Source organism: Stigmatopora nigra, chromosome 15 (genome assembly GCF_051989575.1).
Source record: "Stigmatopora nigra isolate UIUO_SnigA chromosome 15, RoL_Snig_1.1, whole genome shotgun sequence".
In the NCBI taxonomy this organism is placed as follows: domain Eukaryota; kingdom Metazoa; phylum Chordata; class Actinopteri; order Syngnathiformes; family Syngnathidae; genus Stigmatopora; species Stigmatopora nigra.
Genome location: NC_135522.1, coordinates 6,036,293 through 6,062,884, shown reverse-complemented (window position 1 = coordinate 6,062,884; position 26,592 = coordinate 6,036,293). Strand labels below are relative to the sequence as shown.

At 39.9% G+C, this 26,592-nt stretch overlaps 3 protein-coding genes across 17 annotated transcripts in view; 2 read left to right on the top strand and 1 right to left on the bottom strand.

Moving 5' to 3' along the window:
* Positions 1-56: 56 nt before the first annotated feature.
* LOC144208548 (polycomb protein suz12-B-like) lies at positions 57-5,838 on the bottom strand. Its single transcript, XM_077734460.1, has 15 exons — positions 5,371-5,838; positions 4,769-4,815; positions 4,625-4,689; positions 4,173-4,241; positions 4,038-4,087; positions 3,879-3,964; positions 3,489-3,799; positions 3,204-3,312; positions 2,960-3,134; positions 2,794-2,888; positions 2,236-2,379; positions 2,016-2,173; positions 1,744-1,942; positions 1,591-1,670; positions 57-1,508 (listed from the first exon to the last, which is right to left on the bottom strand). The coding sequence occupies exons 1-15, from the start codon at positions 5,549-5,551 to the stop codon at positions 1,196-1,198; spliced, it is 2,082 nt and encodes a 693-aa protein (XP_077590586.1). The 5' UTR covers positions 5,552-5,838; the 3' UTR covers positions 57-1,195.
* A 2,141-nt stretch (positions 5,839-7,979) lies between these two features.
* On the top strand, positions 7,980-9,362 carry alkbh7 (alkB homolog 7). The gene is made up of 4 exons (XM_077734943.1): positions 7,980-8,554; positions 8,646-8,819; positions 8,901-9,025; positions 9,115-9,362. The coding sequence occupies exons 1-4, from the start codon at positions 8,279-8,281 to the stop codon at positions 9,233-9,235; spliced, it is 696 nt and encodes a 231-aa protein (XP_077591069.1). The 5' UTR covers positions 7,980-8,278; the 3' UTR covers positions 9,236-9,362.
* Positions 9,363-9,923: 561 nt separating this feature from the next.
* LOC144208874 (voltage-dependent P/Q-type calcium channel subunit alpha-1A-like) overlaps positions 9,924-26,592 on the top strand; it is a 53,045-nt gene continuing 36,376 nt past the window's right edge. For 14 of the 15 annotated variants that reach the window (XM_077734931.1, XM_077734932.1, XM_077734933.1 and 11 more), the window contains exons 1-11: positions 9,924-11,453; positions 17,715-17,820; positions 17,906-18,045; positions 21,753-21,844; positions 22,461-22,613; positions 22,687-22,874; positions 24,064-24,167; positions 24,283-24,398; positions 24,972-25,016; positions 25,293-25,376; positions 26,340-26,546. In XM_077734931.1, the coding sequence (XP_077591057.1) occupies positions 11,104-11,453; positions 17,715-17,820; positions 17,906-18,045; positions 21,753-21,844; positions 22,461-22,613; positions 22,687-22,874; positions 24,064-24,167; positions 24,283-24,398; positions 24,972-25,016; positions 25,293-25,376; positions 26,340-26,546 (1,585 nt within the window). In that variant the 5' untranslated portion in view covers positions 9,924-11,103. The remainder of the gene's footprint in view (positions 11,454-17,714; positions 17,821-17,905; positions 18,046-21,752; positions 21,845-22,460; positions 22,614-22,686; positions 22,875-24,063; positions 24,168-24,282; positions 24,399-24,971; positions 25,017-25,292; positions 25,377-26,339; positions 26,547-26,592) is intronic. The other variant, XM_077734918.1, reaches the window with a different exon arrangement.

Genomic DNA, 26,592 nt, shown 5'->3' with positions numbered 1-26,592 from the left:
TATTTTATCAACACTTCTAAAATATTACTTCAAAAAGTTATTAAAGACTTCAGAAGTTAGTACAAATGCCCTCTTTAATAGAAAATAACATTTCAGGCCACTTGTACAATTTTATTGTGCAAAAACACGTGCTTCTGTGCCCTCAAAAAATAAACGCAATTAGCCAATGCTAAGCAGAAAAGTACACGTTAAAATAAGTCGACTTTTGGTTGTTTGAAGAGTATCAAAAGTGGAATTTAATAAATGCACCCTATTTGCCTTTTTTTCTTCATGAAAACTAGTTTCATGCATTTTCTCCATATTCTTGTTTAAGGAAGAAAGCAAAGTAAAGGCACTTGGGCTCTTTGCTGGCTTCACATTTATTAGACCCTTAATATTTGCCAGAGGGGGCAACAGGTGTGCGATCCTGCCTGCACTCCTATTTCATTCTTTTTTTTGGCAAAAAAAGGCAATATCGGCTCTGAGGCAACAAAGCAGATTCCGGTTCAGACCTCGAAAAAGAAGGGGAAGTAGCACAGTTGAGTTAAATAACCCAAATCATATCGTAATGTGAAATTTAACAAAACATTTCGGCCTCTTCAGTGTTCAGGTGTGCAAAAACATCCATGGTCATTAGTCAGTCAGAAAGCTGGTTCGAGTCCTCATATTTTGGAAAAGGAAAAAAAATAAAGAAGAAGAAGAATCCAAACCCCAAAAGTAATGTGCGATTTCTAAGGATAAACTAAGAGGAAACAAGCAGTAAATAAAAGCTCAGATCTCAATCAGTCTTTGAGTGCTAAATGTTGGCTTGATCCTTCAAACTAAAGTTCTAGTTCAGGGTTTCTGGTAAACTCTAGTCATTAGTCAGTTATACTGACACCCAACAACTGGAGCACTGGAAATTTCATCTTGTTTTGGGATAAAGAAAAATCTACTCTCTGTGATCTAAACTTCTTCAGTCTATAAAATCTCCAAATCATTTAAATTGGTTAAAGGGTCCAAACCAAATCAGGTTCAGTTTTTGGTGTCCACATACATAGACGAAGTTCTGTGGGGGGAAAACCTGAGGTTCTGGCATTTCATTTGTCCTTCAGTCTTGGTAACCTCAAACACATTCTACTGACTGGAAAAAGAAAAAACGAGGCTGGCATGTCTGTGCTCAACAATGCAAAAAACTTAGTTGATGTTCCAAATCCAAACTCCTGTTCATTTCCAATCAGTTAAAAACACTGTTCTCCTGCCCACTGCCGGGGCTTTGGTGCTGGAATGGGCCGTACTCCGACTCAGTCAGAGACTCCATTGCCGTCATCCATTCATCGTCGTCATCTTGCACTTGTTTACCCCCTGGGACGTCAGCCTGAAGTCTGGCCATCGCCCGGTCGATGGTTCTAGTGGTGACCAAGTTGAAGTCGTGCATGCTGACCAGGTGCAGCAGGAAATTGCGGCGCAGGTTCTTGGCCATTAGATAATCACGATGCAGTTCAGTGAAGAGTAGGCAGGCCTCATTCATTTGGTGATCAGCAATGAACCTGCAGGGAGAAGCAAAAAATCAATATACCATGAACAAACTCTTGCTTGTGCACTCTATAGCATATAATATTTGGAACAAACCCGTGCTTCATGACGTGAAGGTTCCACAGCTTCATGATCTCCTTCTCGCCTTCGTTGACGTCGGTGAAGTCCTCGATTTGCTGAGGATGGACCAAAAAATAGATGTAAAGGCGCCATTATGGTGGACTAGTAAATGTGTGTTGTATCCGAAACCTTGACAGTCTTCTCCTTGAGCCAGTCAGGGTCCCTCTCGTCCTCGCTGTCCACGTCCATCTCCTGTGGTGGGCGGGGCACGCAGCTATCGCTCCGGAAGTATAATCTGTTGTGTCCACTCACGTACGAGCGGGGGCGCTCACGCTCGCCGTCCTCGCACTCCAGGAACTCGGACAAGCTGGGCTTGCCGCGCTTGGGCCTGCACGTTCGAGAAAACAACATTCATCCATCCGAAGTCAGGAGTTTTAAGAAGGCTGCGCCCCCTAGGGTACCTGCAGACCAGGACACGAGTGACAGCCGCCCTCTTGACGGGCCCGTTGCGGCTGAAGGCGAATCCGGGCTGGCCATGGACGTCCTGAGGGTTCCCAGTGTACGAGCCGTCGTAGCTCTTGTTGATGGAGACCTGGATTGTGGCTCCTTTGGGGTGAGGCTGCGAGACAATATCTGTTAACCATTTGCATCTTTGTTATTAACAGCGAGCTGTCCACTGACCACATAGTTGAAGACGAAACGTGAGTGCGACAGTTTGAGGTGCTTGAGAAGACTGTACAGCTTTCTGCAGTTCAGAGTGCACCAAGGACAGTGAAGATCATCTCGAGCCTCAGTCTGCTGGCGACTGTTGTTGTTGTACTGGAACTATATGCAACATACACAAGGTAGGTCAAATATACTTATATTTTACAATGTTAGAAATAGTGTTGGGGTTTCCAAACTACTGCATGGTGTCCGGTTTTTATTACTCTGTGGCAAATTAGGAAAATGTAATTGAATGCATCCCACACTAGAAGCTTAAATTCGGCCTATATTCGAATTAACTTCTTAGCTTTAACACTAGATGGAGCTAGTCAATTCAAATCTTGTTTTAACATAATGTCAATATCAGTTAATACTTTTTATTTTTAAAAACATGATGAGATTTTCTCTGATTCTGATTCCCTGCTAAGTATATGAAGACTAAGTATTTTAAGATGGCTCTTGCGTTTTTTAAAATATTTTTCAGAAAAAAATGGACACCCCTGGATTCAGATATGCCAATTAATAGTATATTACCTGATAGAAGATGCGTAACTTGTGTTGAGGTTCCGCTGGAATGTGTTCTCGAATTCTGGTGTGGACTTTGTCAGTGTTGACGCTTTCTTTCACAGCTGTAAACAAACAAATGCTGTCAGTTGGCTCAGAAGCTTCTACGAATTTCCTCGTGTCTCGGTGTTCTGACCGTGTGCTGCACTTCTCAGCGCATCTGCCCCCTTGCTCTCCTGGTTGGCGTCCAAATTCCGTGTAGCCAGAGGTTTGGCCACGGGGGCCGTGGAGCCGTCTCGTGGGTTGTCTGTCCAACGCAGAGCGAAGTGGAGAGTCGGATTGTCGCAGAAGGTCTCTAACGGAGGCAAGTGCTACACATGCAAACACAAAACAAAACGTTGTGGAAACCAATCATGTCTGTCGGTCACAATTGCCATCACCTTAGTGTCCAACATAGTTTCCCACGTGGCTGTCATGTTGTTGTGAAGACTTTGCTGTGTCGCATCTTGCATTGAAACTTCGTAGTCGCCATCGAGCAGCTGCAGGCGACTGTAAAAAAAAGACATTCCCATAATTTTGGTTTGTTGCCTTAAGGATAAGATATTCCCAGGTACACAGAGATTTTTTGGGCAAAACCAGACTCATGGTGTCACTACACAGTTTGCTAGGATGACATTTCTTGCTAAAGTGGTGCTCATGCATAACTGTACAGAATAGTACATCACCTGTTTTTATCAAAGACAGTCATCTGTGCCACCAGCATGCTTTGAGCTTCCTCCTTGATGGGAGAACTCCGCTTCTTTTTGTCTGGGACTTCTCCGTTAAAGACCGGGACGTGTTCGTATCCTGGTCGGGACACCCGAAAAAGCAGCGAGTAGGATTTGACTGTGTGCGAGTTGCTGGCTTGGAATTCGCTGCTTGGGAGCAATAGGCTTGGAAAGCTTCCAGAATTCGCCGAACTGGTAGAATTCAAGTCCGGGTTGAGTGGAACTTGTTTTTTCCCTGCTGGAACTTGCTTCACTGGACAGCTCACGTCCTGCCAGGGAGGAAAACCACCTTTGTGTCAGATTTGGGGCGACGAACGTCCAATCCATTTGAATGCTGAAGACTCCTACCTTCCTCTTCTTATGGCAAACTTTGACCAGATGGACCTCCAAGGACACTGTTGTCTGCTCGTTCTCGCAGTCTTGAGACGGTTGACCTGTCAAGAAAGCAAATTGGAAGTTAGAATCATACTTTAAAAGGAAATTGGATCAGGTGGGATACAAACTCACCTGATTTATGGAAGAAGCCAGTGAAAGTGAGCTGAAGATTGGAAGTCAAACTGGTGGGAGAACCACATGGAGTTGCTCATATTTGCATTAAAACAGCTCAAAAACTATATTAGGAGGATGGAGGTCTCTTCTTACCCATACGTTTCCTTTTCTCCTCGCATCTTTTCCACTCGGAAGAGTAAGTTGTCCACTTTAGAGCTTTTCCTGGCCAAATGCATTTCATAAATTTATGTTGATTTACTTTCGAGCTATAACTAAGGAGGTTTTAAAAAAAAAAGTGTTTAGTGTGTGCAGCTGCCTCCCAAGGTGATTGTTGGTATTATTTTCAAACGCTTTCAGCTCTTGATTTGTGTGCTGGGAAAAGGCAGCCTGCTGAGTTAAGTGAAAACACCCACTAGAATGTTGAGAAAACCTAATTGGCAACGTGTAGAGTTAGATTTTTAATAAATAACAACATAAAAAACACCTCAAATTTATAAGTTTGTTACTTTTGTTTGGATTTTATGGTTTATCTTTTTCTTAATTTAAAAATAAAGATGTAAACACATGCTATTCTTAAAAAAAGAAGTGTTTAGTGTTATTTTTACCTCTTGGAGTTCTTTCTGGAGTTCCGGTGTGACATATAGGTGAGACTCCTGTGTAAGAATATGGGCTAAAGTTGGGAGAGGGGAAAAATATTGTTACGGTAATTCCATGTTATCGTGTTTCAAAAACCTAAAAGTCAAACTCACGGCTATCAAGTTTCTGGTGCGCAGAAAGCGGTAGATCTGGGTGGGCTCTGTAACAAGGGGGGGAAAAGGGAAAGATGATCATCTATAACTGTCAAAAATAGATGATGAGTTAATTGCTTGCAGGAAAAAAGTATAAATTGAGGTAAAAAAAAATTATATTGGGAAAAAAATATATATATATTTTTTATTGTTGCTTCATTTAATGACTGATGTACTAATAACCTTTTCATGCAATATGGCTATATTGTTGGGATAACTGTGCAAATTGGTGAAAAATACATATAAAATTGCAAAAAATGTGATCAAAACCTCACAACTTTTTAAAAAGTTCATTAGTGATTTGAACTTGTCTTAAATCTTCTGCAAAACTGGACAAATGGTCAAGAAAAACAACTCTGCTTCTCTTGAAGTTACATCCAAATGAGGACTATACACATTCTATAACTAAATCTAGTGTAAGTTGTTGCAAAAATAAAATTAAGTCTTAAAAGTGTTTGTGCACAAAGCAAAATAAACATGCAGTGAAGCTCCAAAAACTATAGCAAAAGCGTTTACACAGTTGATTATGCAATTGGGGTGGAATTTGAGCGCTTGGAACTCACTCTCGAAGGCCTGGAGGAACAACTCGTGGTCGGCTTGGACGAGCTGCATGTTCGGCTTCTTGGAGTCGGACGCGGTGGAAGAGGAAGAGGAAGAAGGTTGCAGACCGTTCGCCCTCATCCCGCCGCCCGAAGAGGTCACCGGGTGGCCTCCGGTCGAAGATCCGTTCTTGTGTGGAGCCATCGTCGGAACCGTGAGAGCTTTCTTCTTTTTTCTCTCTTCTTCTTCTTGCCTATAGCGTCTCAAAAAAAGGCTGGTTTCTTTGTCAGATTTTAGAAGATAGATCTCGCCATGGAGATTTCTGTCGTTTACATTTCCAAGCGGAGATCCAATAAGGCGATTTTGCAGTGGTGAAGTTTATGAGGCCGGCACGGAACTGCGGTCAAGTGATCCGTCGTTTCTCTTTGCAAAGTCAAGCCAGGCGCACTTCATTTTCAGTTGCGCTCTTTCTCCGGGTTTTACGGCAGGGAGGCAGGAAATGGCGCACACGCGCATGAACAGAGCGAGAAAAACGCAATACGGTGACGTCATCGCCGCTCTCATTCGAATCCTACAATGCAATTTCATTTAATCAAAATATGTCTAATTGAACAATAAACTCCACTTAAACTAAAATGAAATCGCATTTTATACATTCCTGTCAATAAAATTAAATAAAGCTATTTATTTTTTTGTACATTTATTGAGATACTCCCCATGAAATTACAGCACAGAGTAAAATTAATATACTCTATATATGGAATGTGTCAATAAAAACGACTAAAGGTATTCTACAAGCAGGTTGGACCCTCAATCATCTGTGTTGATTTGGATTCAATACATCAAATGGGTTTGGAGCTATTGGATGAATTAGGTCCTAATAACATTAGTAAAATAATAATTAAATGGAGTTTGTCATTGAAAAACTAAAATCTGTAGGATAAACAGGGAGTAAACACCCATCATCTCTGTTGATTTGGGCTCAGTAGGTCAAGTGGCCTGGGATTTATTGAAGAAATTGTGTGCTAATAACAGTAATAAGTTAATAAATTGAGTTTGTCATAGAAAAATTAAAAGATTACAATAACCAAAATGTATTTTCCAGTAATCTGCACCGCGAGCACGTGAGTACCTGCACGCGCACGTGGGTTTGGTCGAGAAGAAGGCGGAGAAGGACGCATGCTATTCTTAGCAACACACATTTGGAAATTAATGGATGAGGAGAGCGCTCTCCCCCTCTCCTCCTCTCTCTCCCAAGTTGACCACCTCCCCTCCCTTCCTCGTATACAGAGACATCTGCAAGGTGTGACCATGATTTTCCATTGCAGGCACAACAAACTGTGGCACCTTTTCAATGAGTTGACCACTAAAAATAGTAGGAATTAGATTTTTTTCCCCCTTTAGTGCAATAATGTTATGACTGAGACTCCCACTCAGTGAACGTGTGTTGTCTCGGTAGCCAAGGTTATTGTCCAAGAGGAAGATGGAATGATAATCATTTAACAACAAATATAAGTGATTACTGGATCAGTATAATATTCCTGCATCTCCCCTGACCTTGTCACTATATAATAGTGAACTAACCACTTAAAAAGAGCGTGTACATTTGATTACTGAAACATGAGAGGAATCATACTATTACTATTGAATATATGTTGTTTTTCCCCCAGTTATTATTTAGTCCATCTCACAAGTACAAGAGTGGAACACAACATCATAGGACAACCTTTCTTTAAAATCGATTGTGTTTCCTAATTGATTGACTCCGGAATTTGCCGTCTCAGTGAATGGCAAATGACGATACATATTTAAAGGGGACCAGGAGATGTAATTCAGCCGTGTTGGAGAAAAGGTTTGTCTCCTGTTTCCATTCTCGTGCAGACTACAATCAATAACAGCACGACCTTAAACGTCTATCTGATACGCCAGAAAGCAAAGCGATCGTTCAGCTTTGTGTCCATTTAAGCAACGCTTCCGACTGTGAGGGCTCGGCGACTCTACCACAAGGACATGCAGACAGTGGAATATAAATAGATGTTCAACCATTAAGGAGAACTCTGAGTCTATTTGTTTTTTGTTTTTCTTTTCAATCTTGTTAAAACAGGAATAAAATTAAATTGAAACAAAGTGGTTGTTTACATTTTCTTTCAAAAAAATGAGACTGCATAGCCTGCTTCCACCATTTTAAGTGCCTTCAGATACCATGACCTGGTTATGGCAGTTGCTATGGACCAAATTTCCTATACTAACAATAATTTAGGAGGTTCTGCTGCATTTCAGGGTAACCTAAAATGACCCATATTAGTTGATTATTCATAAGCACAAATCTTTTGTAACAGTTTGACCCAATTTCAAGTCAATACTTTTTTCACGTCTGGTGCAATAATTTAATGATGATGAATTGTAAGGAGAGAAAAAAAGGTGAGGTATATACTGTGGGTATGTATGTTTTTCTATGTGGAAAGTGTTATATGTATTTTTTGGTCAACCAAAAAAAATTTGTGGTTAGCTGACGACGTCTTGAGATGTGAGGAGAGGGCTAGAAAAGGAGTGTCGTGACTCAATGATTCATAAGACTGAATTATTTAATAGTTGGATGCTTGTAGTGCACTATGCCCCTGCTGAACCCAATCCATCTTATGTAGAGTTGAGATGTTAACCTCTGCAAGATGAATCTAAAAGATTGGATCAAAAACCTGAATGTTTGATACAAAAAAAGGTAGAGTGATGCTAAAGTAACAGTAGTAACAATACACAATCGATTTCTACTGGACTCTAGCGGTCAGAGTGAAGAACTACATCCTAACTTTATAACAAGTTTCATTTAACTACGCTACCCATAATGCATTACATTTTAGATATGGCGTCCTACGTGAACTCGTCTAAATTCTAAAACACTTACAGGATAAAGGTTATTTATTCGGCAGGAATATGACATTGTTAGTGAATGCAATCAAAACTAAATACTATAAGGTAGCTTTTCACACGAGATCTGTTCGTCATCTGAACTCTGTGGCTGTTGGCGATTCGAAAAGCGAAGGTGATGCGCCACTGGTGATAGGGTCAAGCCGGGCATTGTTGCAGAAACTAGGGACACAGGTAGAGGTAAGGCCGGCCTTCATCACGGAGGAAGAGGAGGGGGCCCTCCTGCTGGAACTGGAAGCAGGTTTGAAGAAGAAACGTTACGAATTCGATCACTGGGATGATGTGAGTCTTAAATATGTGTCCATATGAATACATAATTCGTATTGAATCCAATGTCCATTTACATTTTGCATGTTGATTTCTTCCCTCACAGGCTATACATGGATTCAGAGAAACTGAACGTTTAACGTGGAGTGAAGGGTGCCAGGCCATTTTAACCCGTGTACGTTCAGTAGCATTTGCTTCTGGAAGTTCACTTCTTGGGCCCGTTCATGTCTTGGATCTGGATAAAAGTGGTTATATTAAACCTCACATTGACAGTGTTAAGGTAAAGAACATCCCAATATGTTTTTAGAGATGCATGTCAAAGACATTTTCTAACTGAATAACTGTTTTCTATTTTTTACAGTTCTGTGGAAGCACAATCTCTGGATTGAGTCTTCTCTCTGATAGTGTCATGCGGTTAGTTAAAGAAGATTCTCAGAATGAGTGGTTGGATCTGCTGCTGCCAAGACGCTCCCTCTACATCCTAAGGTTCAGCAGAGAGTACCATACACTGTAGTTGAAGTAGTTATGCCTACACTTAGTTGAGTCACTCATTTTTATCGCCTTATATTTTGCAGGGACCAGGCCAGATATGACTTCACTCATGAGATCTTAAAAGATGAGGTGTCTACGTTTAATGGACATCGAGTACCACGACAGCGACGTATCTCTGTTATTTGTCGGAGTCTTCCATCTTAAATGCACTTTAATTCTGTATATTTTGTGGGTTTGAGCTACACGATCAAGATATTGTAAATGAATTCAGTGTGTTTGGTTGATGTGGTCATCCTTACTGTTGCAAAGTAAAATGAAGACTTGGTTTGTATATGGTGAAATTACTCCATCAACAAGTATTAGGTGAGTTCACATTTTAAAAGACTATATTAAATGACTCATTCACATTTGTGAATATTTTCTTCAAATTCACATTTATATGTATATGTTATATTCTTTTATATTTATTTTATATATATAAACGCCAGGTTAACCATACACAAACACAGGCGTGTAAGACATAATTAAACGTCAAGCTTGCCATGATGAACCATTTAAGTAGGAACCCACCAAAATAAAACACATTTTAGTTCTGCTCACTATGCCCTGTAACAAAGTATCCTCAATATCTCGAAAATTAAAACATCACAAACAAAACTTTTTTCTGCACAAACATTTGCCAACCATTTTAGATTGAATCTAACATTATTAGGCAACTGATGAACTCTAAATGACCTATTAAACAATCTAATATCCTCAAAACCCTTAACGACACAAACAAAACTTTTTGCAACACAAACTAATGACATTTTATTTTTTTTATTTCCTGTACAGAAGGGCAACTTGACGCTAATGCGTCATTAGGTATGTGCAGCTGCAGCGCAAACAGGGAAGCAGCGTGCACAAATATGGCGTGATTGTCTCTGCATCAATTACAAACAATCCGTTGCTACCATTCCCTTCATTTTTTTTCTCTCGATCCGTCCATCCATCTGTCCCTCCATTCCTGCGTCTCTCTCCCCTCCTCCCCCCCTGGGGATGCTGGTAGAGGAACCTCACCCCCCCTCTACCATTACCACCATACACTCCTTACAGAGGACGCTTAAGGAGGATATCCAAGCGGTCCGAGAGGACGGAGGTTTGATTGAATCGGGACACGGCGAGATTTTGGTTTTTTTGTTCTTCATTTTTTTTTTCATGAGAGGTTGCAAGGCATCAAGGAAAGAAGCTGTCCCACGCGTCTATGACGCCGTGTCCTCTCCGTCCGTGGATGGCTAAGCAGGTGTTGCAACCAGGGAGGAGGATGCTCTCCACTACGACGGCATGGACATTTTAAAGCAAAGGAAATGCTCCGGTTTGCACGCTCTTTTATATTTTTAAACCAATGACATTTTTTTTCCCCTCTCTTGCACTCAAGCCTTGTCAGATTCTCCACTTAAAGGTAAAATCGGCATTGCTACCTAATTGCAACATACTATACCAAATATTGCGTTTTTTCCCCCCTCTCCAAAAAATAAATAAATAATGGTAGCATTTTATTTCAGATGCTTTTTCACTCAGCATTTTTTTCAGGGTTATCCAATTGCACCATGTCTATTTTAGGTGTGTTTTTTTAAACATTCGATTCCTTGAATGTTATAAATTACGGAGGCCCGTGTCATTTTAAAGGCGTGTGTACTGTAGTGACATGTTGTCATGACAGTGAAGAACTAAATCTTGTGGCTTCTGTGGCGCGTTCTGATGCAGCAGCCATGACGAGCCGCGGTTCGTGTTGAATACGTCCCCTCGATTTGATGCTGGGGGATCGTCCTCCGGGTTCGGAAGGATTCAAGGAAAGTGTCGGACTGGTCGTTTTATTCCTTCGCATCCACGACCGGCTCCTGGCAGAGACACGCAGGGAAGGTGGTCTCTGCATGGACGCCCAGGTTGCATAGGCCACAAGCTGCAGAATCGTGACCCATTTGAACATATGAGATGTTCTGATCCGGATGGGATGTAATGTGTGGCTGTGCAGCTAAGCATTGGTCTCCTTCTCCGCTCCTTTGTCAAGATTGGCTTCTGGTTTCCAGAGAATGGCGCGGTTTGGAGACGAAGTACCAGCCAGGTACGGTGGAGGGCCTGGTGGAGGGGGCCCTGGTGGCCGTGGTGGAGGGAGACAAGGAGGACCCCACGGACATGCTCACGGACATGGACACGGGCACGGGCATGCCCACGCTCACGGGCACGGAATGGGACATGGTCCGCCTGGTGGGCCGGGAGGCCAGAGAATGTACAAGCAATCCATGGCTCAGAGAGCCCGGACTATGGCCTTGTACAACCCCATCCCAGTACGCCAGAACTGTTTCACAGTCAACCGCTCCTTGTTCATTTTCAGCGAAGATAACTTTGTGAGAAAATACGCCAAAAAGATCACCGAATGGCCATATCCTTTACCTGTGATGTCGTAAGTATAAGCCCTGTTGGTGATGTTTTAAGAATAACTGAAGGTCTTAACGAGAATGCTTGTCCACATAACTTAGGCTAGACTTGTAATTTACGCTTAATGAAAAGGTGGCGGCAAAAAAACCCCAGTCTTCCTTTTTTATGGGCTGTTGATTGGCATCAATCACTTCTGCTAGTAATTCCATGTCACATCATGTGGGAGCTTGATATATGAGCCCTGAATGGTCTATGTTAGTGTGTGTGTGTGTGGATGTGTGTGAGTGTGTGTTTGTGTAATTGTATTTTGATGCAGCTAGAAAGGGGTGTGGGCGGTATTTAGGGGGCGCTGCTGGTTGCTGATGTCAGCAAGTACAGATTAGGTAAAAGAAATGAAAGAGGAAGGAAATAGGTGATGATATTGAGAGAAAACAATACCAGCTTTAGTGTTTATGTGTCTATACTATATTTGTTTTTAATGCTTTGGGAGGACAAAGGATTATATCAAGGAGGCAGTATAGCTAGGGTCCATATAAAAGAAATTAAAGCCTATTTCATCATATGGGTGCTTGTGTGTGACATAAATTTCCATATTGCACGTGTAGTTTTTCTGGTTACGGTGCATGAGAGCTAATGGCATAGCCGTCCTTTGGATTGTTAAAACAGTGGGTGTGTTTTGTAGTATTTTCTTTCTATTATTGGAAATGAATGAATGTTCTTAATGATAAAAATGACTGAATTTCCTCTGAACAGTTTTTTTTCTTTGTGTGTAAGCAATTTTATTTTCCAGAAATCTGCACATTGCACCATTCTGGACAAATGAATAGGGAGTGATTGCCCCAGCTTTAAGATGTGGGATGTTGGTCTGAGTCTGCTTAAAATTAAGTTTTTGCATTGCAGGGGAAAATGAAGGTGAATGAAAAGTGAAGTAATGATTTTATTGATCACTTCTGATGCTTGTATGGTGACAAAACAATATGCATTTATTAGGCTGCTGTGGTGAAACCCAAGAATTACTAATGTTTATGACTCAGTATATTTAGTAAATGACAGAGTAATGTATAACTTGGATTTCAGTTTAAAGCAGATTCCATTTAAAAAAAAAATTGAATATGAATACCAAACAAAAACTTGTCAGTTTATGTATCCACTGGTTAGGCTGATGTTGATTAGGTGATTCAAGAGTCATATCTGAGTAAATGGACATCGAACCGAAACACTCTATGGCTTCAGGCACCAGATGCTGATGTCTCAGTGGACTCATTGAGAATCTTTATTTATTTGAGGGCTTACCTTGGACACCAGGGAGTGACACATAAATAACCAATAAGTACATCCCTATTTAGACAGACATTTTTATGGGTTTTTAATTAGGATTGGCATACCACAAAGATACTATCGATATCTTTTGGGTGGGGAATAGGGAGGTCAATAGACTAGCTGTTTTTAGTGTTCTTATCTCCTACATTGAATAATGATACAATTATAATGAATGCGTTGATTCTAAATTCCATAATATTTCACGGACAGTGGGAGGATTCACAGGTCATTTATTGGATGCTTTTTTTGAAAGTTGATCTAAAATGACCCTTTGACCTTGCCAATTTTATAATGTCATAGTGGAGTTACTGTGTGGCAATGGGTTCTGTTATCAGTTTTTTTTACATATCAGTTTATTTTCTGCAAATGTGCAATAGGTTTCAGTTAAATTGAATTGATAGTCGAATTGCATACTCGTAAAAACACTTTGATTTGTTTGTACAGCATCATTTACAGATGGGAGTCACACCCACAATTAGAAACGCAGAAAGAAACCAGCTGGTTTTGAGGTGGGTGGAATAGGTGATCTATGTTTACTGTGGAATCTCATTTATTGAATAGATTACTGAGGCATTTGTTAAGTAGTCAGAATTTATTCAGCCTCAGTCTGTGTGTGAGGTTATTTGAATATTTGTCTACAGGTGCTTTATCTTTTGTTTACATAGTGGTTACATCTTGGAAATAGTGGCTGGTCAGTAACTCTTAAGTTATCTGTCATATTGTTACATTTTAATAATGCATTGATTTGTAGTGGCTTCACCTGGCTTAAAAATAAAATTGATCAAATAGTTTTTCAAGTTGGCAGGTTCATTGAAAGGGTGACATGGATATGAGTGAGAGGTCACGGCATGAAAGTGTACCTAGGTGGATAAAAAAGGATGATGGGTGATTTATATCCCACGTCAATCATTCAAAAGGGTGTACACCCTAAATGGAAAATAACTGGAAGAACGGAAAAAACAATGGGATTTAAAAATATATAATAAGAGCTGAACTAATGTATATTTAATATGACTGCATGTACAGTTGGGCTGCATTTTTTTTTATGTTTGACTGCCAAAATGTCATTTGTCGGAATAGATTCTAATGCAGTCTTTTTGATCATTAAATGGTTTCGTTATCGAATTTATGCAAATAGATCCATGCTTGGTGTGGAAGTACAGAGAAAATCTTTGGCTTCTGTTGTGTCTTTGAAAGTGCTGCTTGAGCAGAGACATGAAACGGGGGATGGACATGCAGTAGGAGGGGAGGGTAAAAAAAGAGGAAGGATACCCAAGTGCGAAACACTGTTGAGTTATGCCAAATGATCACCAAGTCGTGCGTCATCCTACTTTTAAATCATTTACCGCTATATAATAGTGACTAAAACATCCCAAATTATATTCAGAGTTCTTATAGACAAGCCATAAATCAAGTACACATAAATACATTCTCAAATGGGTTAAATCCTAAATAAGAGTTGCATTTACAACAATTTTCTACCAACATTTTGTCTCGTTGATGTCAACAGAAGACGTGTCAGGTCCCCACAAACACTTTTAAACCCTTTGCCCCCTCTTGACCTCCTTCTATCCATCTCTGAATGATAGGACATGATGTTTTGTCGTCACCTCTCACCATCCTTGCACCTTTTTTGCTCTTGCTCCTACCTGATCTGTCATCCTTCCGCCCCTCCTACCTCTTCCCCGGCACCGCTGTCCCACTCACTCTCTTCGTCACTATATCTTGTCCTTCCTTTCGCTTTTTATGATGCTAATTTAAGAATTGTGGAGGTGTTTTGATCCTGACAGCTGCAACTTGTGTTTGATTTGGTGTATGGGTGTGCTTGCATGCATGCATGGGTGTTTGCCCTCAAGGTTCGGGAGGCCTAACTCATGGCATTTGACTGCCTGGTAATAAATAAGCGAATCCGTCTCTAGGCCAATACTCTCATTTACACAGACGGTAACCTATAGAATCTTACACTAATTATACATACAATATCACACATCAATGTTTTTGACTTGTAATTTCATAGATTTGAAAAATATTAACCTCATTTCCGTGTGTGTTTGAGTGTGTGTGTGTGCGCAGGATTGGTGGTTAAGGGAGGCAGGCACTGTAGATTAAAGTAATTGTTCATTTTTTTTCCTCTTTAGATCTTCAGCTTCTTCTGTATGTATAACAAATGGAATATACTGAATTTCATTTCCACTTCAATGTTAACCAATTCATTATTTTCGTAGACTTTCAATGAAGATGTGTGTGTTTAATATAAAGAAGGTAATGCTTACATGCTCTCATGTTTTAAAGATACTATGCTTTTGGACTGTTTATAGGGGCTAGTATGAAGCTATGGTTGTCTTTATGTGCCATTCATTTAGCTCATTGTATATCAAGACTAAACCTGGTCTGACATTCTGGTCTTTTTCTAGTCTAGATTTGAAGTCTTTTTAACAGATGTCACAATAAAACTCAGTATTGCATGATGGATACAACATTATCTTTTCCGGCAATTTGCCTTCACCCATATCTGCTATACATTACTTTTTCCACATTGGCAAAATATTAGTCTCTGTTTTTTTTAAATGTAATTTTCATCCTTAAAACAGGGTATTTGAAAAAGGCTGTGTAGACTAGAGAGTCGATTTTGGAGGGAGGGTGCCGTGACGTTAGAAAAGAACTATTTTGGTGCACTGGCATACGTGACTAGAGAAAGAAATAGAGGGGATACTGTGTGATGGATTGATTTCCCAATTCTTGTCTTCTTTGGTCACGTGTTATGGGTGCTACCTGACAAAAATGTGTTTTGTTTTCCTGCATGCCTGCTTCACTGGTTTACCGAACACACACTAACAGAGGAAAGCAGGTGAATACATCATATCAGCAGACACTGCCAGTTACCATTGACACATGAATATTATGTAAGAAACATGCTAGAAGGAGACTTTGTGCTCATCTCACACATACTAGCATCAGCATCTTGTGAAAGTGACAATTCAGCTGTATTTGGGTGATGAGAGGAGGGTGGCAGTAGCAGGGCTGAGGCAGGCACAACATATGCAGTATAGAATATACAGGAGGAAGAATGGAGGGCGCCTGCAAGGACTAAAACACTGATTGATGCTAAATCCTTCTGAGAGAGGCCAAGCAGGGCTAAACTGGCCTTTGGGCAGTCCAATTTGTCTAGCAATGTAGTCAAACATTGTGCCAGTGTGCTGTGAAGGTACAGTCAACTCATTATATATTTGTTTCGACCTTACTGTGTGGAGTTTGTATGGGTTTTCTCCAGGTACCCCGGATTACTCCCAACACTAAAAACATGCAAAGTAGGCTGGTTGATCACTCTAAATTGCCCCCGAGGTATGAGTGTGATCATGAATGGTGCTCCATCGCCTCGTGTCCTGTGATTGGTTGGCCACCAGTTCAGGGGGTCTCTGCCTGGTAACCATAGTTGGCTGGGAAAGGCTCCAGCACCCCACACATACCTTTTGAAGATATGTGGTACAGAAAATGAATGAATGGATTTATATAATAATAATAGTATGCAGGTGGCCCTGGTGTTTGTTATTGTCATCAACTACTGTCTGTGTATTTAAACTTCGTGTTTGTGTACGTCAACGTGTAAGAAAAAGTATTTGTACAAAAAGCCAAAATAACCTGCACTCAATACGACCCTTTGTGAAATAGTTATCCCATCCCTGCATTAAGAAAAAAAAAACAATTGCCATGTGTGCCTTGTTTTGTGCGTTACTTGCAACATATGCTCTTGTGGAGTTGCGGAAATGTGTGAAGTGTATCGAAAGATGGAGTCGTGTAGTGATGACACACACAGTATGGCAGGAGTGTCACATGCGGCATAATGTACCATTTTCCTCCCACTCTACTGCATGTAAGCCCCCCATCCTTTTTACAGTCCTTGTGTGTGTTCTGCCACTAACCTACTTTCCACACAGCTCAGGAGGAGAAAAAAAATACCGCAATACTCTCACACCCCTCTGTCTTGCGTTATCCTTCATATGAGAGCTCTTTTTGCTCTTCTCTCTTACTTTTCTTACCCTCCCCTCTTATTCCCCCTCAGTCTTTTCAATCACGTCTGAGCCCACAGGTCATCTTCTTTCTCTCTCTTCTATTTTACTCTCTATGTATGCCGTCCCCCCCATCTTTTGATACACGCTCATACTCTCTTCCTGGCTGCCTCTGCATTTGCTGACGCTGCATCGCTTACTCTACGCCTCTCTCTTTTTAGATATTGAATGGAGATGGTATGATAGGCAAAGGGAGGATTTATGGGCCCGGCTAGGAAAAGGTGACATGACGAAAAGGATAGATGGAGGAATTGTTGCAGGGAAAAGGGGGAAAAATAGCAGCAATGAGGTAGTTTAGGGATATTGAAGCATTGGAGGTGTGGCATGACAAAGGGAAATATAAAAGAGAGTTGGGTTGTTAGGAAATGTGTGCTTGTTTGCGTCATCAAGAATATTTTAGAGGATTTACGACCCGTTTCTTGGCAAAACAATTCAATGAGCTACCAACATCCTCATCAGCGTGTAAATGTTTCCACACACTGAAGTGAAACACTGGAGGTGTAAAATGGCAAAGACAAAGCTTAAAAAGAATGAAGCTCCTTCACTCTCAATTCTTTGCTTGCTTTTGAGTCATTGCTATATATAGCCGTGAGAAAGGCGCAGGATGCAATTCATTATTGAAGATTTATGGCAAAGTGAGAGTCATTTATTTATGTGTTGGATTGCGTGTGTGTACGTGCTTGTTAGATGGGCACAGGGTAAAGAAGTAGTTTGTAAATACTATTATTTTAAGTATAACATATCTTCCATTTTCCTGTTAATTAGGTGGTACACCCAGTTAGATTCAATACAACTAATGTTGCTCAGATTTTTGGGGGGATTTTCTCTTTTTGTGTGGATTTGAGACATTATTATTTTTCTTAACTTATTTCCTTCACTCCATTTGAGTGGATGATTCTCGCCACCATCATTGCCAACTGTATCGTTCTGGCACTGGAACAACATTTGCCTGACGGGGACAAGACGCCTCTGTCTGAACGTCTGGTAAGGCAACCACAAATGATACATGGTTCAATTTTGCGGCCCTTTTTTTCCTTCCATATTTTAACCTGTCTGCTTTGTTCTTTAGGACGCTACAGAAATGTATTTCATCGGGATCTTCTGTTTTGAATCTGGTATTAAGATCCTAGCTCTGGGATTTGCCTTCCACAAGAACTCTTACCTGAGAAATGGATGGAATGTCATGGATTTTGTCGTAGTGCTCACGGGGTAAGTAAAAATGCTCATTTTTTGTTAGTACTTAAAAGAAACCTATCAAATACACTATGTAGTATGTGCACCATGTTATAAAAACGTGAGGTTTAGTTCAGTTGTCTTTTTACAGTGTGTGTGTGTGTGTGTGTGTGTGTGCGTGTGTTTGTTAGTGCAAGTGACCTTTCCTATAATGAATGGCCCCATCGTGAGCAAGGCAGCAGTCAGATCACAGAGCAGATCCACAGGCAGCCAGCTGCCCGGGTAGTGAACAAATGCCACAACATTATAGTACACATAGAGCAGGTGTGGGGGAGGTGGACTTGGATGGAACAGAAAGGCAAGGGAAGCAGGTGAAAGTGGATTGTGAGAAGGCCTGTTTATTATTATTTATTTTTGCTTGCACACAGATGACAGCACATGACATTGATGGTTCTGTTTCTTTTTCTTTTTTGTCATAGTCGATAAAAGGGGGCAGAATTCTGGTCTTTGTCAACCTCTCCTAGTCAGAATGGGTTGGATTTGCACTGCTGTCTATAGCAGTGAAACCAAATTGGTCATAAAATTGAATGGGAAACTATTTTGATCGTCAATGAATCATCATCGTTTTTCGTATTTCTTTCTTTCTTTCTAATTTAAAATCATTAATTCGCAAAAAATCTAAATATTCTGTTAATCTTTAGGCTTTTGATGTCTCATTAATGACTACAGAAATGTTATATACATTCTAATTTTAGCTACAAAACACGTGGTGACTTTGATACCTAAGGTCGATGAGCTTTGGAACAGTTTGGTATGGTAGCAGTATGTCTACAAGATCATTTACGAGACCTTACTATATTTCCTCCTGTGTGCGCTTTCTGAAAGATACCCCGGTTTCCCGCTGGTAGGTTGGTAGATGATTCCTTTGACGCAATTGCACAGTATTGCCATCTTTATAATTCTCTCTCTGAGTGTGTTTTAGCTGCACAACCTCTTTGAACATGAAAGATGTTAGCCTTTCCGTCCATCCTGGCTCATACCTTTGATAGCACTGTGACCGGTGTGCATAGACAACCATGTACATTTCCACTTCAAACACACGTTCCTATTTCCTACTGGGTTACTTTCTTGTAAAGACCGGTGGTTGTTCTTTCATTCAAAAGATAAATGCATTAACACACTCAAAGTGACTGCAAATAGATTGGCTGTTCACAACAACCTTGTTGCATAATCATTTGATTTATGTGCAACCATGTTTCTGTGCCAATGTCTGCGTGTGTAGTCAAGTTAGGTCAAGTCACTTTTATTTATAAAGCCCTTAGCCAATTGTCTGCCACTGACGATGATAGACGTCCAATTCAATTGGACCGGGGGGCTGGCAGCAATCGAATGATCAGTCCAAATTAATCAGACATTTATTCCTCGCCATTGGCACTGAGGCATGATCATTAAATGTCAGGCATTGTAGTTAATTTGATGTCTATTGCTGTTATTGGCAGTGAATGAGATAATCACAACAGTCTCGATAGGTCCACACTTGATGACCCCCCCGCACCCCCAAAAAATAGGGGATGTCTTCTTTTTAGGGTAAACAGGTTACAGTAGGTGTCAAGTGGCCAACATTTATCACTTTAATAGCCCTAGGCAATAATATGTGTGTGTATGAGATATAGCTTGAGTAGATAAACTATACCAGTGTTTTTTTATGCCAACTATTGACTATTAATCCAATTATGTTTGTTTTATAACCATTCTTAGAGTATATCTCTGACACCTTTAGGTCATTTTATAGACTTGCTGAATTAGGGAAATGAAGAGGGTGGCATTCTTCCTTTTGTAGTTAATTGAAAATAAATGAAAAAGCTATCCGTTCAGTGAATTTAAGGTAAAAACAAAATAGCAGCTCATTATTTCTGGCTGGCATGATTATAGCAAAAGTGCATTTTAGATAATGGACATCATAACAACAGCAAAAAAGATAAGTGGAGAGTGTGTTTGGTCAGCCTGGTAGACATAACTAATTAGCCTCATTTAGCTAAGTCAGCAGGTACACAGATGGCAGGAGACACGTGAAATTATGTTTTTATAATGTGTTACATTCCCGTGAGAGAGGGCAGTGGGAAAAGCAATTGTGCTTAGCGTTACTTAAAAACAATGAGTGGGGCTCTTAAAAAAGAGCTGCTGTTTGATTAAAAATGTATATTCCAATCATTATTGGATGTTCTTTGTTTTCCTGTTTTCACTTAATGACCTACATTCTAGCGCGCATTTGGGAAAATTGTTCCTATGTTATATCTTTCACCAAAAGATGTGTTTCTGTGTTATATGAGTTAGATTGCTAAAAATAACCTATTTTTTTTAGATTCATGTTAGTTGTTAATGCGCAGAAACAGAAACAAAAGTACCGGGGGAAAACAACACCTGACTCCTCCTTTTGGCTCTGTTTCCAAGGCAATATAAAGATTCTATCAATGAGCCAAGGATGCAGTTGCCATGGAAACGCTTATGAATGAGAAAGGGCAGAGTAACTGTGGAGACTGTGTGTGAATGAGGAAGTGCCTCATCTACCTAAGTGTTTGTCATAGGACAGATTTTTTTTAATAGTTGACATTAATCTTCATAATTTTTTCCATAAAATGTATGTAATATGAACATAATTTTAGTCAAATGAATGAGAGACATTGAGATTCTTTATGCTGAGTTTTAAAGTAACTGTAATAAAAATTCCCCTCTTTTAGTTTGAATGTCAGAAATAAAAATACATTGTTAAAATTAAAGTATAAAGGGTACCAAACCAGTTTGTTGAAGGACATTTCCAAGTGTAAAACCCCTTAATATAAAGTGCTCTTTTTATTCAGTCCTTGGAGAGAAGAACACTTGCCTTCTGGCCAAATGTGGAACCACTAAGGTTCATGAGCATCTCCTATGATGACTTGATGTCACACATTTTGATTCCAAGAACCGTATAACTACATTCTCCAGCCATAATGGAATATTTAAAGAGTCATATCAGGAGAAGCCTTAGATCCTACATCCTTGTCACTTGCTCTTTTTGCCTATTTCCATAGCCAATAGTCAGACTTAAAACCTGCCGTGATTAAGATTCTGCTGTGTCACCGGAACAGAGGAGAGTGGAAATGTATCAGATTGGCGGGATATAAAAAAAAGAAAAAAAAGAAACAAAGCGTAAGAAGGAGGGATGATTCACTCTGTGCGTCAGACGAGGGACTGACTGGAAGTCTGGCGGCACTGGGGACGCTCTACACACTCAAAACAGGAACACACACCATGTTTTTTTTACCATTCTTAGTTTGCCTTGCGCTTTCTAGCACAATGTCAATTCCCCCCCCCCCCCCCCCCTGTCTAAAAACACTGAATGCACACTTTGAATCAAAAATAGTCGGACATTCGACAAGTCAGCATCTATTTCTGTCGTCTTTCCTATAACTACTACTTACTCCTCTTTTTAATGTTTTTTTTTAATTTAAATGTAAAGCGCTTCCTCATCAATTCAGATCAGCAGCCCCTTAACTCCCCCCCCCCCTTTATTTGCCCTGATACACTTCCCCGTCCTGCTTTGCTCAGCTTCTGCGGGATTTACATAGGATGCGCCTGGAGTTGTTCATAATCACTACAAGTCAGTTTGTGTACGCGGCGGTATGTGCTGAGGAAGGGAAAAGCTGACGAAGGAAATGTGTAACTTGAATATTTATTTCACCTTTCATTTGTCCCCCACCACTTAGCATCCTGTCCACCATAGGCTCAGATTTTGACCTACGAACCCTGAGAGCTGTTCGAGTGTTAAGGCCACTCAAGCTGGTGTCTGGTATTCCTAGTAAGTGTGGAATTTCAATCAAACCTATTGCATGTTCTGTTGTCAAATATATAGACTTTATTGTAGGCAAATATAGCTTAAATAAGCAATTTTATCTTTGAAATTATTATATTCAGCTTTGTTGTTGTTCTCCATGATCCAAGCTGCCAAATTTGTTCTTTTATTAAGGTGGCATTTTTGTTCCAGCAACTGTTAATTTTGAAAAATTAATTATTTAAAACTGTGCTAAATATCTCAAGTGAACTGCATGTATTAGACTAGTATTTCTTGATATATAATATATTGTTATATGTATATATATTGTAAAAGATAAACTTCAATGTACACTTTTTTGGTTGAAAACATGGCATAATAACTAGAAACATTAGAATACAGATTGTTGTATTTCATCACTTGGGGACTGTAAAACTGCAAAGGGGATTTAAAACTAAAATGAAATTGGCACTTCCTAATAATACCAAACGAGAACATTTGCAAAATCAATTCAATAGCAGATGGTCTTTTTTAATTAATCCACTTGAGAAATACCAATTATTGAATCATGAAGCCCCAAGTTTTGTTACTTAAAAAAAAGGAAAGTAAATTAACTTGTGTTGATGACACTCTTTCTTTCCAGGCTTACAGGTGGTGCTGAAATCTATCATGAAAGCCATGATTCCCTTGCTACAAATTGGCCTCCTGCTTTTCTTTGCCATCCTCATGTTTGCCATCATCGGCTTAGAATTTTACATGGGAAAGTTTCACACCACCTGCTTTGACAATCACACAGGTACAGAATATTTACTGATTTTTTTAAACACTTTGTTGTGTGATACTACTGCTCACCTTCTATCCAAATCCAGGGGAGATTCGAGAAGAATTCCCATGCGGGACAGCACTTCCATCACGATTATGTCCAGAGGGTACCACGTGTAAAAAGTACTGGTTAGGTCCAAACTATGGCATCACTCAGTTTGACAACATCCTTTTTGCTATCCTCACCGTCTTCCAATGTATCACCATGGAAGGCTGGACTGAACTTCTCTACTATGTAAGTGCTGTTATTTATTCTTCCAATTTATACAATACAACTTCACAAACAAATATCTTGAAATGACTCTAAAACTGTACAATTCTTCTTGTTTTTCTCAATATCGTTCACCCCACAACTCGATAATCTAATTTGAAGACTACCATTCACCATGTTTGAGTGTACATTGCATTGAAACATCATTAGTTTGTCAGTTTGCATCACAGTGTCTCACCATGTCAGGCAATATAGTAGTCAATATTAGTAAATCAGGGTTATAGTACATAGTATTGTAATTCTACCTAATGTACCGGGTATTCTTCCCAAGTATCACGTGTTACCAGACCGCATTTGACAGTTTGTATTGCATATTTGTCACTTTGCAATTACCTCTTGGATTCTTAGTTGTTATGGAGAAGAAGGTCTTTGACTCTTGTAAATTTAATGCCAACGCTTTCCCCCTTTTACACTTTTTTCCATTTGTGTCGTCACACACCCACTCTTACACCGCCGTCTTGTCCCCGTCGCAAGATGTCTCTTCCCGCATCCCTCTTTCTCGGCGCTGCTCTATATTTAAAATGGCCTGTTCAGCCGGAGTTATTCTTGCGACTGTTGGAGAGAGAAGTGATAAAAGTTTAATGGTAGAAAGGGAGGGGGTTGCGGTACATTGGGTACAACAGCAGCTAGGGCCAGCTTCCTGGACGGCAGTAAAGGAAGGGATATAAGGAGGCAAGGTAAGGTAGGGAGGGGCTATTAGAATAATATTCCGTAGTTGAGAAGAAGTGAGCAGGTCTAAAGGTAGGCTCAGGAAATGGATGTTGATCAGTGAGACTGATAAGCCATTTAAAAGATGGCTGGGAAGCATGAAGGGAATTGAAGGATAAAAAAGATTGAAGGAAATAATGGATGACTAAACAGGAAGCAGGAAAAATGTTTTCCAGCGAGGCCTGCAAAAGCCTGTCAATTTGAAAAAGGAAACTAAGGATGCATGCTTAATCATCTTGCTTTGACATTCAATCATCACTCATGATTTTGTCATTGGATGCCTTTAGATGGTTGAGAACCAAAAACAAAAATGATATGTCTTTGAGTTGACTTTTTTTAATCCATCAACTAACAATGCAAGAACCTTCACAAAGCCTCGACATTAGTTGAAATGCAAATTGTTCCGCTGATCTCTAATTGTGTGTGTGTGTGTGATTATTTTCAGAGCAACGATGCCTCAGGGAGCGCATGGAACTGGATGTATTTCATCCCACTTATCATCATCGGTTCCTTTTTCATGCTCAACCTGGTGCTGGGTGTGTTGTCAGGGTAAGGTTTGCAGAGCAAATGATGTTGGAGGGAATATTGGTTTTGTTCTTTAATAGTATTACAATTCATTGTTACATTTACATGTTTGTCTATGTGTGTGTGTGTGTGTACTCAGAGAGTTTGCCAAAGAGAGGGAAAGAGTGGAAAACAGAAGTGAGTTCCTCAAGCTGAGAAGACAGCAGCAGATTGAAAGAGAACTCAATGGTTACTTGGAGTGGATTTGCAAAGCTGGTAAATACTGTTGATATACTTTAACCATACAATATACAAAAATATTACAATTTTAAAGCTAAAGCAGTTGTTTTTTTCCATCTAAGATACACATAGTGTACCCACCATATTGCAAGTTAAAGCTTTACACTTCTAAAATAACATATTCAGACTTTTTAACATTATTTTTTTGTCATTGATGCCTCTTTTTACCCACAATTCAATTCTAATGCTAGCCTTCCTTGTAAGTGTAATGCATGTAGTGGGACATGCAGGACAGATGCCGAGATGAGAGGAAGTAGGCTTGTGCAGTGCAAATTGAGGACTTTGAGGGCTTTGATCTTCTTGAATGGACCATCTACATGAAAATAAGTCGATTAAAATAAAAGGCTTGATACAAAAGCTGCAGCCTTTCAGTTGCAGTGGGAAAAGCAGGCATTGATTAAGTTACCGTTACCTGTCAAAAATGTTATTTATTTAAGTATTCTGGACTATCATCGAGTATGCATTCATATATTTATTTGTTAGTTGGGTGCTATTCTTGTAAAATGTATTAACAACAAGTGTCTTAGTGTACTTTTTTGTTTTTTGTAGAAGAGGTGCTGTTGGCAGATGATGAAAATGAAAATGATTATGATGGTAAGTATTCAATCTATTTGTGAACAGAATAGCATGCAAATTTGACTAGAAATATTAATACAGGTTTTGCAATGAAATTATCACGCCATCAATTCACTATTGATCTTTGGGGGAGATTAAACATACATATTTTGAGGACATTTATAGCACTTGGATTCCAAATGATTGGGACACAATTAAAAACAAAAATCAATGCCTGAATTATCAATATGAATCTAAGCAATGACCTGAATAGTGCTCCATTATTTGAATTGTATCTTTTACTTTCTATTGCAGGATCCCGCAGGAGAGCCACCAAAAACCACAAAAGCAAAGCTGAGCTTCTAAACCCAGAGGAGGGGGAGGGAGATCTGGCAGTTGGTAAGACAACACACACACAAATGCATACACACACACACACACACACACACACACACACACACACACACACACACACACACACACACACACACACACACACACACACACACACACACACACACACACACACACACACACACACACACACACACACACACACACACACACACACACACACACACACACACACACACACACACACACACACACACACACACACACACACACACACACACACACGCAAACACACAAAAAGGCAAAGCATAGGTACAGTACATACAGATGCTATCTTGCATATCAGCATTACCTGACCCTTCTCTCCTTGTCTCTCCTTCATTCTCCTCTTTGCTGATATGAATTCCTCCTCTCATCTTACCCTTTCCGTTCTTTTATCATTCACCCCTTGACTGGGAGGGGCAAATGGACATTCATTCAGTCAATGAGAAATAAGCATTCATAGCCAGGCATCCCAGTTGAAATGAATTGGGCATCTGTTGTTCTCAATGTCAGGCAATTCCGTGATATTATGTAAATTATGACACTTTATATTCAGTGTTGACATGTTTGAGGCATTCATTCACATTCTTGACGGGTGACATGTTTATTATGATAGCCTTATGACACTTACATTAACAAAAACATAAAGTTATCTATATTTCTAGTGCAATGACTTCTTAAAGAATGACATGTATGGAAATGCCTTATGATTTAAACTTCATGAATGGATGACACATTTTTTAAATCATTTTTGTCTCATTATTAAAACCGTGAGCTTCAAAATTAATAATTTAATCAAGATAAACATGCAATACATACAAAAAGCAATTCAATGCCAGTTTAACGGTCATTTTTAACTTTCACCTGCAGCTTTATACTTTGGCAATAGTCTAAATGTGACATTCAGATAAATGGGTCAAGATGAATTTAATACTGTGTTGTTGTTGTTGTTTTTTCCCTTCTTAGGTTCGCCATTTGCCCGTGCTAGCTTAAAAAGCTCCAAGCTCGAAGTATCCACATTCAAGAGGCGAGAACGCCGCTTACGCTTCTTCATCCGACATGTTGTGAAGTCGCAGGGTTTCTATTGGACCGTATTGTGTCTGGTGGGCCTCAACACGCTGTGTGTAGCTGTGGTGCATTACGACCAGCCAGAACCACTTTCCGATTTTTTAAGTGAGTAAAACTGACAATTAAAATGTGTATTTAAGAGCAAACTATA